General features: G+C 44.5%; 1 protein-coding gene across 1 annotated transcript in view; it reads left to right on the top strand.

Annotated features, from left to right (window-relative positions):
• The window catches only part of LOC139548347 (protein mono-ADP-ribosyltransferase TIPARP-like), a 28,617-nt gene that overhangs the window by 9,607 nt on the left and 970 nt on the right, over window positions 1-18,040 (top strand). The window contains exons 3-6 of the mRNA XM_071357977.1: window positions 6,902-7,088; window positions 10,063-10,250; window positions 16,405-16,686; window positions 17,746-18,003. Coding sequence (XP_071214078.1) covers window positions 6,902-7,088; window positions 10,063-10,250; window positions 16,405-16,686; window positions 17,746-18,003 — 915 coding nt within the window. The remainder of the gene's footprint in view (window positions 1-6,901; window positions 7,089-10,062; window positions 10,251-16,404; window positions 16,687-17,745; window positions 18,004-18,040) is intronic.

Here is an 18,040-nt window from a genome sequence, read left to right as displayed (position 1 = left end):
GATATCTAGTAATGTCTTTCTGCCACAAGTCAGAGAGCTCTGGATGAGTTGTGTACAGCTGACATTTTTCTCCCTGTGCTTCCTACTGGTGTGTTCTCTTTTCTCCTCTGTTCTTCTCCCATCTGGTCCGTGTACACATGCTGCTGTTCCTTCCCGAAAAACATGGATCACAACTTTGTTCTTTTGCACAATTTCTCTTGTTCACTTATGCTTGTAAATGTCCACACTCACCGAAAATGACATACTAGCTATGCTTGTTTAACTTTATGAGCTGTATTTGCCTTTCTTTGCAATTAGCTTGTTCGTTTTTGCTCGTTAGCATTTAGCGAACAGCATCTGTGATTTTGCTATTAGTTTGTGCAAATGTTGTTAGCATTCCGGTAATATTTTATTTTTATTTTTTATTTCACCTTTATTTAACCAGGTAGGCTAGTTGAGAACAAGTTCTCATTTGCAACTGCGACCTGGCCAAGATAAAGCATAGCAGTGTGAACAGACAACACAGAGTTACACATGGAGTAAACAATAAACAAGTCAATAACATGGTAGAAAAAAAAGAGAATCTATATACAATGTGTGCAAAAGGCATGAGGTAGGCAATCAATCGAATAATTACAATTTAGCAGATTAACACTGGAGTGATAAATCATCAGATGATCATGTGCAAGAAGAGATACTGGTGTGCAAAAGAGCAGAAAAGTAAATAAATAAAAGCAGTATGGGGGGTGAGGTAGGTAAATTGGGTGGGTAGTTTACAGATGGACTATGTACAGCTGCAGCGATCGGTTAGCTGCTCGGATAGCAGATTTTTAAAGTTGTTGAGGGAGATAAGTCTCCAACTTCAGAGATTTTTGCAATTCGTTCCAGTCGCAGGCAGCAGAGAACTGGAAGGAAAGGCGTCCAAATGAGGTTTTGGCTTTAGGGATGATCAGTGAGATACACCTGCTGGAGCGCGTGCTGCGGGTGGGTGTAGCCATCGTGACCAGTGAACTGAGATAAGGCGGCACTTTACCTAGCATAGCCTTGTAGATGACCTGGAGCCAGTGGGTCTGAGGACGAACATGTAGCGAGGGCCAGCCGACTAGGGCATACAGGTCGCAGTGGTGGGTCGTATAAGGTGCTTTAGTAACAAAACGAATGGCACTGTGATAAACTGCATCCAGTTTGCTGAGTAGAGTATTGGAAGCTATTTTGTAGATGACATCGCCGAAGTCGAGGATCGGTAGGATAGTCAGTTTTACTAGGGTAAGTTTGGCGGCGTGAGTGAAGGAGGCTTTGTTGCGGAATAGAAAGCCGATTCTTGATTTGATTTTGGATTGGAGATGTTTGATATGAGTCTGGAAGGAGAGTTTGCAGTCTAGCCAGACACCTAGGTACTTATAGATGTCCACATATTCTAGGTCGGAACCGTCCAGGGTGGTGATGCTAGTCGGGCGTGCGGGTGCAGGCAGCGAACGGTTGAAAAGCATGCATTTGGTTTTACTAGCGTTTAAGAGCAGTTGGAGGCCACGGAAGGAGTGTTGTATGGCATTGAAGCTCGTTTGGAGGTTAGATAGCACAGTGTCCAAGGAAGGGCCGGAAGTATATAGAATGGTGTCGTCTGCGTAGAGGTGGATCAGGGAATCGCCCGCAGCAAGAGCAACATCATTGATGTATACAGAGAAAAGAGTCGGCCCGAGAATTGAACCCTGTGGTACCCCCATAGAGACTGCCAGAGGACCGGACAACATGCCCTCCGATTTGACACACTGAACTCTGTCTGCAAAGTAGTTGGTGAACCAGGCAAGGCAGTCATTAGAAAAACCGAGGCTACTGAGTCTGCCGATAAGAATATGGTGATTGACAGAGTCGAAAGCCTTGGCCAGGTCGATGAAGACGGCTGCACAGTAATGTCTTTTATCGATGGCGGTTATGATATCGTTTAGTACCTTGAGCGTGGCTGAGGTGCACCCGTGACCGGCTCGGAAACCGGATTGCACAGCGGAGAAGGTACGGTGGGATTCGAGATGGTCAGTGATCTGTTTGTTGACTTGGCTTTCGAAGACCTTAGATAGGCAGGGCAGGATGGATATAGGTCTGTAACAGTTTGGGTCCAGGGTGTCTCCCCCTTTGAAGAGGGGGATGACCGCGGCAGCTTTCCAATCCTTGGGGATCTCAGATGATACGAAGGAGAGGTTGAACAGGCTGGTAATAGGGGGTGCGACAATGGCGGCGGACAGTTTCAGAAATAGGGGGTCCAGATTGTCAAGCCCAGCTGATTTGTATGGGTCCAGGTTTTCCAGCTCTTTCAGAACATCTGCTATCTGGATATGGGTAAAGGAGAAGCTGGGGAGGCTTGGGCGAGTAGCAGCGGGGGGGGCGGGGCTGTTGGCCAAGGTTGGAGTCGCCAGGAGGAAGGCATGGCCAGCCTTTGAGAAATGTTTGTTGAAGTTTTCGATTATCACGGACTTATCAGTGGTGACCGTGTTACCTAGCCTCAGTGCAGTGGGCAGCTGGGAGGAGGTGCTCTTGTTTTCCATGGACTTTACAGTATCCCAGAACTTTTTGGAGTTAGAGCTACAGGATGCAAATTTCTGCTTGAAAAAGCTGGCCTTTGCTTTCCTGACTGACTGCGTGTATTGGTTCCTGACTTCCCTGAACAGTTGCATATCGCGGGGGCTCTTCGATGCTATTGCAGTTCGCCACAGGATGTTTTTGTGCTGGTCGAGGGCAGTCAGGTCTGGAGTGAACCAAGGGCTATATCTCTTCTTGGTTCTGCATTTTTTGAACGGAGCATGCTTGTCTAATATGGTGAGGAAGTAACTTTTAAAGAATGACCAGGCATCCTCAACTGACGGGATGAGGTCAATATCCTTCCAGGGTACCCGGGCCAGGTCGATTAGAAAGGCCTGCTCGCAGAAGTGTTTTAGGGAGCGTTTGACAGTGATGAGGGGTGGTCGTTTGACCGCGGACCCGTGGCGGATACAGGCAATGAGGCAGTGATCGCTGAGATCTTGATTGAAGACAGCAGAGGTGTATTTGGAGGGCAGGTTGGTCAGGATAATGTCTATTAGGGTGCCCATGTTTACGGATTTAGGGTTGTACCTGGTGGGTTCCTTGATGATTTGTGTGAGATTGAGGGCATCAAGCTTGGATTGTAGGACTGCCGGGGTGTTAAGCATATCCCAGTTTAGGTCACCTAACAGAACAAACTCTGAAGCTAGATGGGGAGCGATCAATTCACAGATGGTGTCCAGGGCACAGCTGGGAGCTGAGGGGGGTCGGTAGCAGGCGGCAACAGTGAGAGACTTATTTCTGGAGAGATTAATTTTTAAAATTAGAAGTTCGAACTGTTTGGGCATAGACCTGGAAAGTATGACAGAACTTTGCAGGCTATCTCTGCAGTAGATTGCAATAGAGGCCCAATGGACTTTTCTTGCATTTTAACGCCCCCTTGTGTGCTATGCCGGTAATACCGTAAATCCAGGGATGAGACAAGGACGCTATGAACACATCTGTATACTGCCCGAGCCTAAAAAACACACAGAGCCCTGCCAGAGGGCCATGCTCTCTCGTTAGTGTTGTGTGGCAGGCAGAGACAGTTCTGTACTGAGAGAGGAGTCAAATGAGGGAAGACAGAGAGTGAAAGAGAACCGAGGGAGCAGAACAAAGAAGAGGAGAGAACAGAGAGAACGGAACATACTCTACTTTGACAATGCAGCCCGTTCCTGTCTCTCTCCTGTTCTCTCTCTGTATTTGTCTTCATCCTCTTACTGTTCCTCTTCCTCCTTTCCTGATGCCTTCTCTCACCTCTCATTTGTCATGTATTATCATGTATGTTGCTGGTCCAATCATTTAAAAATATATATATTCTTTCCCAAAATACCTGTGACAACTCTTTTGTTAACAAACAATTTTGTTCTTGCAAAGTGAACAGAAGCGTTTATTCTTTACCAGAACCTAAAATGACTTTAGCGTTACCCATATGATAGAAATGGATAGATAGCAGGCTGGTGGTTGTGATGCACGAGAGAGCAGTAGCAGATCCCTATTTCAGTTCCTCACACGCACCGCCACACTCCTAGCTAGTGTAAACAGAAACGGTAATCAATCTGTGAGAAATGTGTGTGTGCGTGAGAAATGTATTCACGTTTCTGTAAAAACCAACGACTGTATGTTTTCAAAAGCAGTGTAGCAATGTGTGTGTCTCAGAAAACCGCTGAATGATTCGTTTATTGGGTAAAACTATGACTTGACACTTTTTTGGTAAAGTGAGGTTCACTTCTCTCAGCTGTCGTGAGTCAATGAACGCATAACTGTAGAGTCATGTGTGGTTGAGCTGGAGCTGGGCATAGGATGGTGTGTTTGCGGGGCGTTTGTATTCATTTTGACAGATGATTCCTCTGCCTCTTTGTTTATAATTAAAACGTGATATTTTGGCTATCATAGGTAGCTGAGCTGTGAACTATGTACTGGACAGTGGACTAGAGTCTAGTGGCTAGCTGAGCTGTGAACTATGTACTGGACAGTGGACTAGAGTCTAGTGGCTAGCTGAGCTGTGAACTATGTACTGGACAGTGGACTAGAGTCTAGTGGCTAGCTGAGCTGTGAACTATGTACTGGACAGTGGACTAGAGTCTAGTGGCTAGCTGAGCTGTGAACTATGTACTGGACAGTGGACTAGAGTCTAGTGGCTAGCTGAGCTGTGAACTATGTACTGGACAGTGGACTAGAGTCTAGTGGCTAGCTGAGCTGTGAACTATGTACTGGACAGTGGACTAGAGTCTAGTGGCTAGCTGAGCTGTGAACTATGTACTGGACAGTGGACTAGAGTCTAGTGGCTAGCTGAGCTGTGAACTATGTACTGGACAGTGGACTAGAGTCTAGTGGCTAGCTGAGCTGTGAACTATGTACTGGACAGTGGACTAGAGTCTAGTGGCTAGCTGAGCTGTGAACTATGTACTGGACAGTGGACTAGAGTCTAGTGGCTAGCTGAGCTGTGAAGGAAAATGTATCTTGTAAGCTACACAAACCACACAGGCCACCAAAACACACACCAAAGGAGTCAGCATGCTTCAGTTCGGCTGGCCCCTAGCAGAACCCGGCTGGCCCCTAGCAGAACCCGGCTGGCCCCTAGCAGAACCCGGCTGGCCCCTAGCAGAACCCGGCTGGCCCCTAGCAGAACCCGGCTGGCCCCTAGCAGAACCCGGCTGGCCCCTAGCAGAATTCGGCTGGCCCCTAGCAGAACTCGGCTGGCCGAACCGATCGAGTTTGCTCGCATACTCCCTTAAAAGACCTTTGCTTGAAAAACGTGGCAATAGTACTGTTTGTCCATTTTGAGACACCATAGCCAGTATACACTTCCTCAAAATAGTCCGAATGAATCGAAGATAACTCAAGAAATCTGTCATTAATTTTGACGTTTTTGACGAAGAGATCTTAGTCACGCAATTTTACATCTAACTAAGATGTTTAGTACAGTATGTCTCAATAAAAACATGTGCATGAAAACAAAGACTTTATTGAAGAATCCCTACTGTTGACCAATCACCGACGAAGGGGCTTAGACTTCGGCTCCGAACTTGGGCTTGCCTCCAGAAGAAATGTTGTGTGCCCGAACAGCCGAGAAAATCCTCACCAAAGACCAAACAAACAACGTCACAGAATGTCGTCATCAATATATGCACAAACTCTTCTGAACTGTTTTGGCTGGGAAGCATGCGGGAGAGCCTTAACTGTCCACACACAGTTTGTCACGCCTCTCTCACATACACGCACAGCTTGTCACACCTCTCTGTCTCTGCCTGTCCAGACTCCTTTAACCTCAAATTCCATTAGTCTCCCAGCCACGATCAATCAGCCCATTAACACAGCCACAGCACAGCTAGCCTACAGTGTGTGTGTGTGTGTGCATGACATATTTGTGTGTATGCCTGCATGCGTTGCTCATGCATGTGTAAGGGGCATGTCTGACCCAGAAAAGAGCTTGCCAGGGGCCCGAGGGGTGCTAGTGGGTCGGTGGTAGGGGGCGGGGTGGTAGGATTTGACCCAGACTAGCACAGACAAAGACAGAGGTCTCTCTCAATTCAATTCATTTCAAGGGGCTTTATTGGCATGGGAAACATATGTTGACATTGCTAAAGCAAGTGAAATAAATAATAAACAAAAGTGAAATAAACAATAAAAATGAACAGTAAACATTACACTCATAAAAGGTTCCAAAGAATAAGGACATTTCAAATGTCATATTATGGATAGGTACGGTGTTATATTGATGTGCAAATAGTTTCATTACAAAATGGAAAATAAATAAACATAAATATGGGTTGTATTTACAATGTTGTGAAAACAGGTCACACTGTGGTATTTCACCCAGTAAATATGGGAGTTTATCAAAATTGGATTTGTTTTCAAATTCAGTTTTTTAAAACACATTTTTCAAATGTGGGGTTCTGTGGGGTCTGTTTGTGTTTGTGAACAGAGCCCCAGGACCAGCTTGCTTAGGGGACTCTTCTCCAGGTTAATTTCTCTGTAGGTGATGGCTTTGTTCTGGAAGGTTTGGAAATCGCTTCCTTTTAGGTGGTTGTAGAATTTAACGTTTCTTTCTGGATTTTGATAATTAGAGGGTATCGGCCTAATTCTGCTCTGCGTGCATTATTTGGTGTTCTACGTTGTACATGGAGGATATTTTTGCATGCAGAGTCTCAATTTGGTGTTTGTCCCATTTTGTGAGCAGACCCCAGATCTCTCTCTCGTGATCCATCATTACATAAGGCTGATCTTGACCTAGATAGCACATTTACAGTTGACCGCAGCGTGTGATATCTGGCGGCTTTATGTGATGTTGCATGATGAATGTGTCCGTCAAGTGATATTGGCTGTGTGTGTGGGGGTACTGACCATGTGTCCTCTTCTCTCCTAGGGGTCGTGTGTTTTCTTTAGACTTCACTACGATGCGTGTATGTGACCTGGAGTTCGACCGTGTCAGACGGTTGACCACTCCCTCCAGCCCTGCCGCCCCGCCCTCAAACACAAACCCCACCCCTAACTGCCACACAGTGTGGAAATACTACTGCAGAGACAACTTCGGCTGGAGAGAATACTCTGAGGTGAGTGAGTGTGTGTGTTCAGAGCAGGGGTTGGAACCAAAAGTATTTTCCAAAAGTTCTTCTCTGAACAGAACCACGATTATTTTCTTTCCGTTCCACCGTTCCGACCAGGAAAATACATTGTAGTTCGACCGGTTCAGAAATGTATCGGTTTATATGGTTCCTTTCTGTTTCCTCTTTTAACCTTTGAACTCTCCTTTCTGTTTCCTCTTTTAACCTTTGAACTCTCCTTTCTGTTTCCTCTTTTAACCTTTGAACTCTTCTTTCTGTTTCCTCTTTTAACCTTTGAACTCTCCTTTCTGTTTCCTCTTTTAACCTTTGAACTCTCCTTTCTGTTTCCTCTTTTAACCTTTGAACTCTCCTTTCTGTTTCCTCTTTTAACCTTTGAACTCTCCTTTCTGTTTCCTCTTTTAACCTTTGAACTCTCCTTTCTGTTTCCTCTTTTAACCTTTGAACTCTCCTTTCTGTTTCCTCTTTTAACCTTTGAACTCTCCTTTCTGTTTCCTCTTTTAACCTTTGAACTCTCCTTTCTGTTTCCTCTTTTAACTTCTCTGGGATATGTGGGTCCCACTTGGCCAAAAGCCAGAAAAAATGTAGCGTGCCAAATTCAAATAAATTACTATAAAAATCTATCTTTCATGAAATCACACATGAAAGTCACCAAATTAAAGCTACACATGTTGTGAATCCAGCCAACATGTCTGATTTCAAAAAGGATTTACGGCGAAAGCACACCAAACGATTATGTTAGCTCAGTACATAGCCACAGAAAAACATAGCCATTTTCCCAGCCAAAGATAGTAGTCACAAAAAGCAGAAATAGAGATACAATTAATCACTAACCTTTGATGATCTTCATTAGATGACACTCATAGGACATCATGTTACACAATACATTTATGTTTTGTTCGATATTATGCATATTTATATCCACAAATCTCGGTTTACATTGGCGCCATGTTCAGAAATGCCTCCAAAATATCCGGAGAAATTGCAGAGCCACGTCAAATAACAGAAATACTCATCATAAACTTTGATGAAAGATACATGTTTTACATAGAATTAAAGATACACTTGTTCTTAATGCAACCGCTGTGTCAGATTTCAAAAAGACTTTACGGAAAAAGCACACCATGCAATAATCTGAGACGGCGCTCAGATATAACATCTCTCCGCTATGTTGGAGTCAACAGAAATACGAAATGACATCATAAATATTCCCTTACCTTTGATGATCTTCATCAGAATGCACTCCCAGGAATCCTAGTTCCACAATAATGTCCATTACTTATGTCTAAGTAGCTACTTTTGCTATCATGTTTAGTGCACATGTCCAAACGCTCGCGCAGATGCAGGCAAACTCTGACGAAAACTTCAAAAAGTTATATAACGGGTCAAATAAACTGGTCAAACTAAGTAGAGAATCAATCTTCAGGATGTTGTTATCATAACTATCCAATAACGTTCCAACCAGAGAATTCCTTTGTGTCTCTAGAAGTTATGGAAAGCAAGACGATATCGTTTGGAATGCGCGTGACCAGGAACTGGCATTCTGCCAGACCAATGACTGAAACACCTCCCATCCGGCTCAACATCACAGTAGAGGCTTCATTCCACGTTCTACAGACTGTTGACATCTAGTGGAAGGCGTAGGAAGTGGAAACAGATCCATATCTTACAGGGTATTGAATCGGCGATGAGTTGAACATTGACCAGTCTCAGAATTCTCACTTCCTGTTTGGATTTTTCTCAGGGTTTTGCCTGCCATATGAGTTCTGTTATACTCACATACATCATTCAAACAGTTTTAGAAACTTCAGAGTGTTTTCTATCCAATAGTAATAATAATATGCATATATTAGCATCTGGGACAGAGTAGGAGGCAGTTCACTATGGGCACGCAATTCATCCAAAAGTGAAAATGCTGCCCCCTATCACAAAGAAGTTAACCTTTGATCTCTCCTTTCTGTTTCCTTTTTTAACCTGTGAAATCTATCATTTTTTACATTTTAGTTCCTTAAATGACTTCACCAATCAGTGCGGATAGAGCAACTTGCTATGGAGCGGGCAAGCTAGTTGTTTACATGCATAATGGACAGACAAGTATATAGGGCATGGGTGTTGAGAGAGGATGGAGGATGAGGCTTCAAGAAGCTCTGAGCAACTTGATATGACCATCTTGTTATGACATGTATTATCTGAATTAGGCCCACAGAATTATGCCTAGGAGTGGTTTCTATGGAGGAACTTTGAACTTCCGAGAGTTGGACGGACCAGAGCTAGCTAGCTAACAAGCTTATGTATGCAGAGCGGCAGCAGAATTAAATTAAAAACAAGTCTTAACTTTTTGTAGTTAATCAAATCCAATGTGAAATGTGATAACTATAATATTCTTAACTAGCATTGAAAAAGTGAATCAATTCTTCTGCAATAAAAAATCTCTCCCTAATTTCTGATTCATGCTTGTAACGTCAGTACAGTAGCCTGTGGTTTGAAGGGGGGAAGGGCAGGTAGCCTAAACACACACTGGCAACGATTTTCAGCTGGCAGTCTGACACTGGAAGAAGTTACTGAGTGAGGACTTTGCATAGGCGCTTTGTTGGTTAGAAAACAATGCCCGGAACGTAAAATAACTTCATTAACCAGTTCCCATGCTTTTAAAATAACGACTCTGTTCCGGAACAGTATAGATCATTTTCGTTCCGGTTTTGTTCCCTGAACCGGTTCCAACTCCTGGTACAGAGCTCTCTCTTTCTCCGTCTTTCGCTCTCTCCGTCTCTCTCTCTCTCTCTCTCTCCGTCTTTGTCTGTATGTCTGTCTAAAGCAGATTCATGTCAAAAGTGTTAGTTAAACAATATTAGGTGGAACAACTTTGAATCACATTATTATTCCTGATGAATAAATCACCACAATAAATAATATCTCCAATTAAACGTCGATCCTTCTCTTTCTCCCCCCCGCCCCCTCCCTCAAGCCGGTAGTGCGTCTGATAGAGGAGGCTAGTGGTCGTGGTCTGAAGGAGGTCCGTTTCATCACCCTACAGAACCAGTACATCCTCAACATCAGAGAGGGCTTCCAGCAGAACGCCGTGTTCGGCTTCAGACGCCAGATCAAGAAACGACCCCTCTTCCTGTCCTCCATGGTCCTCACGCCACATCTACAGTGAGTACTGGACTACCTCTATACTAGTTTCAGATCTACTCCATTACTATATTACTATAACACTTATATACTCCATTACTACAATATTATAACACTTATATACTTCATTACTACAATACTATAACACTTATATACTCCATTACTACAATATTATAACACTTATATACTTCATTACTACAATACTATAACACTTATATACTCCATTACTACAATACTATAACACTTTTATACTCCATTACCACAATACTATAACACTTATATACTCCATTACTACAATACTATAACACTTTTATACTCCATTACCACAATACTATAACACTTATATACTCCATTACTATAATATTATAACACTTATATACTCCATTACCACAATATTATATCACTTATATACTCCATTACCACAATACTATAACACTTATATACTCCATTACTACAATACTATAGCACTTATATACTCCATTACTACAATACTATAACACTTATATACTCCAGTACTACTCTACTATAACACTTATATACTCCATTACTATAATACTATAACACTTATATACTCCATTACTACTATACTATAACACTTATATACTCCATTACTACTATACTATACCACGTATATACTCCATTACTACAATACTATAACACTTATATACTCCATTACTACAATACTATAGCACTTATATACTCCATTACTACAATACTATAACACTTATATACTCCATTACTACAATACTATAACACTTATATACTCCAGTACTACTCTACTATAACACTTATATACTCCAGTACTACTCTACTATAACACTTATATACTCCAGTACTACTCTACTATAACACTTATATACTCCAGTACTACTCTACTATAACACTTATATACTCCAGTACTACTCTACTATAACACTTATATACTCCAGTACTACTCTACTATAACACTTATATACTCCAGTACTACTCTACTATAACACTTATATACTCCATTACTACAATACTATAACACTTATATACTCCAGTACTACTCTACTATAACACTTATATACTCCATTACTACAATACTATAACACTTATATACTCCAGTACTACTCTACTATAACACTTATGTAGTCGATTAGATTTAGCACACACTCTTATCGAAAGCTCCCCATGAGCAATCTCCCACTTGAGTGTTGAAAAAGTCTGACAAAATGTGATTGTGAGGTGAACTGTCCTGTTAACATTTACATGGCATAGTACACTGGAGCCTGCTGCTACCATAACAACTTGTCTTGTATGGATGGTACCAGGGCACTGCACACTGGGGTTGGACATGATGTGCCAGCACAGTGACCACACACTCTCTTCTCTTACTTAGCTAGTGTCACTGTGAAACAGTGTTCCATAGAGCCAGTCAGTCAGTCCTGCCTGGAAGTAGCAGTCAGTCCTCCCTGGAAGTAGCAGTCAGTCAGTCCTCCCTGGAAGTAGCAGTCGGTCAGTCCTCCCTGGAAGTAGCAGTCGGTCAGTCCTCCCTGGAAGTAGCAGTCGGTCAGTCCTCCCTGGAAGTAGCAGTCGGTCAGTCCTCCCTGGAAGTAGCAGTCGGTCAGTCCTCCCTGGAAGTAGCAGTCGGTCAGTCCTCCCTGGAAGTAGCAGTCGGTCCCCAGTGTAATGTGACAAATTGATCTAACTACCAGAACACAGTGCTGCCCTGTCCCTGCCAGTCCTATCAGTCCAGTACTACTGCTACTGGGGGGAGCTAGACTGTGCTGTTCCAACCAGACCTGGAACAAACAGATGGAAAGAGAGAGATAGAGAAAGAAGAATGAGAGAGAACAAGGAAGAGGGCGAGACAGAAGAAAAAGGGAACGGATGGAAAAGAAAATGGGGAAAGAGAGAGGTGTAAATGGCTTCCAGACAGGGGCAGCAGCATGACTGAACGAGTGTGAAACGTGACTGAGGAGTTGGAATGCGAGCAAGGGATTTGTCCCCTGGACTTTTTCATCCGTTTCCTTCTTCACATCTACGGCTGCTGCTTGACTGTTCTGTTCTCCTTTTCTCTAGTCACGAGTCACGAGTCTCCTCTTCTCTAGTCACGAGTCTCCTCTTCTCTAGTCACGAGTCTCCTCTTCTCTAGTCACGAGTCTCCTCTTCTCTAGTCACGAGTCTCCTCTTCTCTAGTCACGAGTCTCCTCTTCTCTAATCACGAGTCTCCTCTTCTCTAGTCACGAGTCTCCTCTTCTCTAGTCACGAGTCTCCTCTTCTCTAGTCACGAGTCTCCTCTTCTCTAGTCACGAGTCTCCTCTTCTCTAGTCACGAGTCTCCTCTTCTCTAGTCACGAGTCTCCTCTTCTCTAGTCACGAGTCTCCTCTTCTCTAGTCACGAGTCTCCTCTTCTCTAGTCACGAGTCTCCTCTTCTCTAGTCACGAGTCTCCTCTTCTCTAGTCACGAGTCTCCTCTTCTCTAGTCACGAGTCTCCTCTTCTCTAGTCACGAGTCTCCTCTTCTCTAGTCACGAGTCTCCTCTTCTCTAGTCACGAGTCTCCCCTTCTCTAGTCACGAGTCTCCCCTTCTCTAGTCACGAGTCTCCCCTTCTCTAGTCACGAGTCTCCCCTTCTCTAGTCACCGAGTCTCCCCTTCTCTAGTCACCGAGTCTCCCCTTCTCTAGTCACCGAGTCTCCCCTTCTCTAGTCACCGAGTCTCCCCTTCTCTAGTCACCGAGTCTCCCCTTCTCTAGTCACCGAGTCTCCCCTTCTCTAGTCACCGAGTCTCCCCTTCTCTAGTCACCGAGTCTCCCCTTCTCTAGTCACCGAGTCTCCTCTTCTCTAGTCACCGAGTCTCCTCTTCTCTAGTCACCGAGTCTCCTCTTCTCTAGTCACCGAGTCTCCTCTTCTCTAGTCACCGAGTCTCCTCTTCTCTAGTCACCGAGTCTCCTCTTCTCTAGTCACCGAGTCTCCTCTTCTCTAGTCACCGAGTCTCCTCTTCTCTAGTCACCGAGTCATGAGTCTTCTCTAGTCACCGAGTCATGAGTCTTCTCTAGTCACGAGTCATGAGTCTTCTCTAGTCACGAGTCATGAGTCTCCTCTAGTCACCGAGTCATGAGTCTCCTCTTCTCTAGTCACCATGTCATGAGTCTTCTCTAGTCACCATGTCATGAGAGAGAGAGGAGCTTCTGCAGCTATCACATTCTCAGACAGTCATGCTGGTTGTGTGTGTGTGTGTGTGTGTGTGTTAGCTGTAAACAGTTGAACATGATATGATTAAAACACATGCAATCTTACTGTGTTTGAGTTCAGTGTGCATGCCTGTGTGTGTGTGTGTGCGTGCCTGTCTGTGTGTGCGTGCCTGTGTGTGTGTGTGAGTGTGTGCCTGTGTGTGTGTGTCCCGGGTGGCGCAGTGGTCTAGGGCACTGCATCGCAGTGCTAGCTGCGCCACCAGAGTCTCTGGGTTCGCGCCCAGGCTCTGTCGCAGCCGGCCGCAACCGGGAGATCCGTGGGGCGACGCACAATTGGCATAGCGTCGTCCGGGTTAGGGAGGGTTTGGCCGGTAGGGAGGGTTTGGCCGGTAGGGATATCCTTGTCTCAGTATATAAAAAAAATAAAATGCACTCTACTGTAAGTCGCTCTGGATAAGAGCGTCTGCTAAATGACTAAAATGTGTGTGTGTGTGCTGCTGAGCACAGAGGTGGAAGTCATTAGCTTGATTGGCACTGTGGCTTGCAAGTTATTTCTCACTTGGTCAAATAGATCTCTAACTCTCACGCGCACACACAGGCACGTACACACACACACACGTACGTCTGTTCACCTTGTCTTAAACACATTCTCCCTTCAATGTTTCACCTCTTGCTTTCCATCTGTTGTCCTCTTTCCCTGCATCTATCCATCCCTTTATCCTCCCTCTTCCCTCGTGCTATCTGGTTATTTCATTTCACATTCTCTCTCTCTTCCCTGTGATCTTCTCAGAACACATGCGGAATAAAGCATCTGATTTGTGGGGACAGATTTCAGCTTGACACTCAAACAGAGCGAGACAGAACTGAGATGAAAGATGAGAGACTCAGAAGGGAGAGAAAGAAACTGTCACTGTGCCACAGAGAATGACACACACACAGACACCGCGATAAGGCTAATACCATTAAGACATGTAGTCTGAGCGAGAGAGAATAACATGACAGCGATCCTACAGTTAGTGACTAAAATGCCAGATGGGCCATCGCTTTTCTTTTCTCTCTGTGTGAGTTCTCTGACAGCCTCCTGATATGCTATTGCTTTGTGTTTTTCTCATCCTGCGCCAGCTCCTCATTTCTCAGAAGCTCATAGTCTTCTCCTTGGCTGCTGCAGTAGAGTATCGCCTGCTTCTAGCACTATGACATCATCATCGGTGACAGGGATCGTTTTGTTTCTAATGCAGGATGTGATGGAGCTTCAGTTTTATTGGTTATTCACCGTTAGCATAGGTTATTATGAAATAAAACCTCATTGGATGATTCCGGATGTGGTTTATAATTCTAGAAGGGATCCATGTACAGTTGGAAGTGGAAAGTTTACATACACTTAGGTTGGAGTCATTAAAACTCGTTTTTCAACCACACCACACATTTCTTGTTAACAAACTATAGTTTTGGCAAGTCGGTTAGGACATCTACTTTGTGCATAACACAAGTCATTTTTCCAACAATTGTTTACAGACAGAATATTTCACTTATAATTCACTGTATCACAATTCCAGTGGGTCAGAAGTTTACATACGCTAAGTTGACTGCCTTTAAACAGCTTGGAAAATTCCCAAAAATGATGTCATGGCTTTAGAAGCTTCTGATAGGCTAATTGACATAATTTGAGTCAATTGGAGATGTACCTGTGGATGTATCTCAAGGCCTACCTTCAAACTCAGTGCCTCTCTCAGTGCCATCATGGGAAAATAAAAATAAATCAGCCAAGAAAAATTGTAGACCTCCACAAGTCTGGTTCATCCTTGGGAGCAATTTCCAAATGCCTGAAGGTACCACGTTCATCTGTACAAACAATAGTACGCAAGTATAAACACCATGGGACCACGCAGCCGTCATACCGCTCAGGAAGGAGATGCGTTCTGTCTCCTAGAGATGAACGTACTTTGGTGCGAAAAGTGCAAATCAATCCCAGAACAACAGCAAAGGACCCTGTGAAGATGCTGGAGGAAACAGGTACAAAAGTATCTATATCCACAGTAAAATGAGTCCTATATCAACATAACCTGAAAGGCCACTCAGCAAGGAAGAAGCCACTGCTCCAAAACCGCCATAAAAAGCCAGAATACGGATTGCAACTGTACATGGGGACAAAGATTGTACTTTTTTGAGAAATGTCCTCTGGTCTGATGAAACAAAAATAGAATTGTTGTTTGGCCATAAAGACCATTGTTATGTTTGGAGGAAAAAGGGGAACGCTTGCAAGCCGAAGAACACCATCCCAACCGTGAAGCACGGGGGTGGCAGCATCATATTATGGGGGTGCTTTGCTGCAGTAGGGACTGGTGCACTTCACAAAATAGATGTCATCGTGAGGTAGGAAAATGATGTGGATATATTGAAGCAACATCTCAAGACCTCAGCCAGGAAGTTAAAGCTTGGTCGCAAATTGGTCTTCCAAATGGACAATGACCCCAAGCATACTTCCAGAGTTGTGGCAAAATGGCTTAAGGACAACAAAGTCAAGGTATTGGAGTGGCCATCACAAAGCCCTGACCTCATCCTATAGAAAATGTATGGGCAGAACTGAAAAAGCGTGTGCAATCAAGGAGGCCTACAAACCTGACTCAGTTACACCAGCTCTGTCAGGAGGAATGGGCCAAAATTCACCTAACTTATTGTAAGAAGCTTGTGGAAGGCTATCCGAAACGTTTGTCCCAAGTTAAACAATTTATACCAAATACTAATTGAGTGTATGTAAACTTCTGACCCACTGGGAATGTAATGAAAGAAATAAAAGCTGAAATAAATAATTCTCTCTACTATTATTCTGACATTTCACACCACAATAAAAGTGGTGATCCTAACTGACCTAAGACAGGGAGTTTTTACTAGGATTAAATGTCAGGAATTGTGAAAAACTGAGTTTAAATGCATTTGGCTAAGGTGTATGTAAACTTCCGACATCTACTGTATATTCCCAGATATGCTGTGTAACTCTGTTCCTCCCTCTCTTTTCTAGGACTCTTGGTGGCCTCTCCTCCTTTTCCCCCTCCTCCTCCACTGTGGATCTGTCCGTTTCTCTCCCTCTCTCTCCGTCCTCCACCAACACTCCCAGCGTATTCCCAGAGACCTGGTTACCCATGACAACCAGCCAGGACTTCCTGCAGGTTCCGGTATCCTGTGACGACCGGAGCTATCGGACTGTCTACACCCTCTTCCACAAGACTGTGTCCGAAACCAAGTTCCGCATCCTGAAGATCCTCCGCGTTCAGAACCCCTTCCTCTGGGAGAAATACAAGAGGTGAGTTATCGTACCGTTATTACACAGGTTCACCTGTGTCCTCGTGGAGGTAAGGAGATGGTTGACTTAGTAGTTACAGTTGTTAGTTGGTTATGACTGTCTGAATCAGAGCTCATTAGTTCCTGTAGATAGATGGCTGGTTTGCCTAGGCTGCTACACTGATCTCGCTTTAGCCAGACCTAGGGAAAAGCTGGATGTCTGATCTCGCTTTAGACCAGACCTAGGGGTAAGCTGGATGTCTGATCTCGCTTTAGGCCAGACCTAGGGGAAAGCTGGATGTCTGATCTCGCTTTATGCCAGACCTAGGGGAAAGCTGGATGTCTGATCTCGCTTTAGGCCAGACCTAGGGGAAAGCTGGATGTCTGATCTCGCTTTAGGCCAGACCTAGGGGAAAGCTGGATGTCTGATCTCGCTTTAGGCCAGACCTAGGGGAAAGCTGGATGTCTGATCTCGCTTTAGGCCAGACCTAGGGGAAAGCCGGATGTCTGTCTGCTGTGGCTCTGAATGTGCTGGAAGGGGTCTGTTCCAGGCTAAACGACTCTGATACCAGAATGCTACAAAATGCTTTCAATTGGGGCCAAAGAGGTCATTGATGTTGTGGATATTGAGAGCAGTGTGCTAACCACTAGGCTAATCTAACTTCTTTAAGAGCTACGCTCCCACGTTGGTTAGCCTTGTGGTGTTTCAATATGACAGAAAGCCGGGCTGTGTACGTGTGTTCAGAACACGTACTCAGCTGCGCTCTCACCATTAGTGTAACCCACTAGTGAAGGTGAGTTCAGAAGAACAGGAAGTGGTTGCTTGATTATTATTGTTTTTAAATACATCCGGTTGCCATAGATACGGCAGAAGGTGAGGATGAGTCACGGTGGGTAGTGGGTAGGTGTTGGTTGGTGGTGTGGGTGGGTGTGAGTATTTCCTACTTGGTAGAAGCAGTGAATCAAATAGACTGGACTATAGAGTAAAACCTTAAAGCTGTTTCACTGTATCCTGTTCAAAGTGTAAACATTCAATTACTAGACCTAAAGACATCATGACCCCCTCCTCTCCCCCTAACAGGAAGAAGGAGTACATGTCTCGTCGTCTCTCGGAGATGGACAGGATGCTGAGCGAGCGTCACCTGTTCCACGGCACCTCCACTGAGGTGGTGGAGGGCATCTGTAAACACAACTTTGACCCGCGTGTCAGTGGCAAACACGCCACCATGTTCGGACAAGGCTCCTACTTCGCCCGTAAGGCCGTCTACTCCCATAACTTCTCCAAGCGCTCTCCTAAAGGGATCCACTCCATGTTCCTGGCCAAAGTCCTCACTGGCAGGTTAGTTGTCTTTATGGGGCACAGCACAGAAACACGT

Source organism: Salvelinus alpinus, chromosome 21 (assembly GCF_045679555.1).
Source record: "Salvelinus alpinus chromosome 21, SLU_Salpinus.1, whole genome shotgun sequence".
Lineage (NCBI taxonomy): Eukaryota > Metazoa > Chordata > Actinopteri > Salmoniformes > Salmonidae > Salvelinus > Salvelinus alpinus.
Note: the sequence above shows the minus strand (reverse complement) of the source record. Positions and strands in the feature narration are given on the sequence as shown.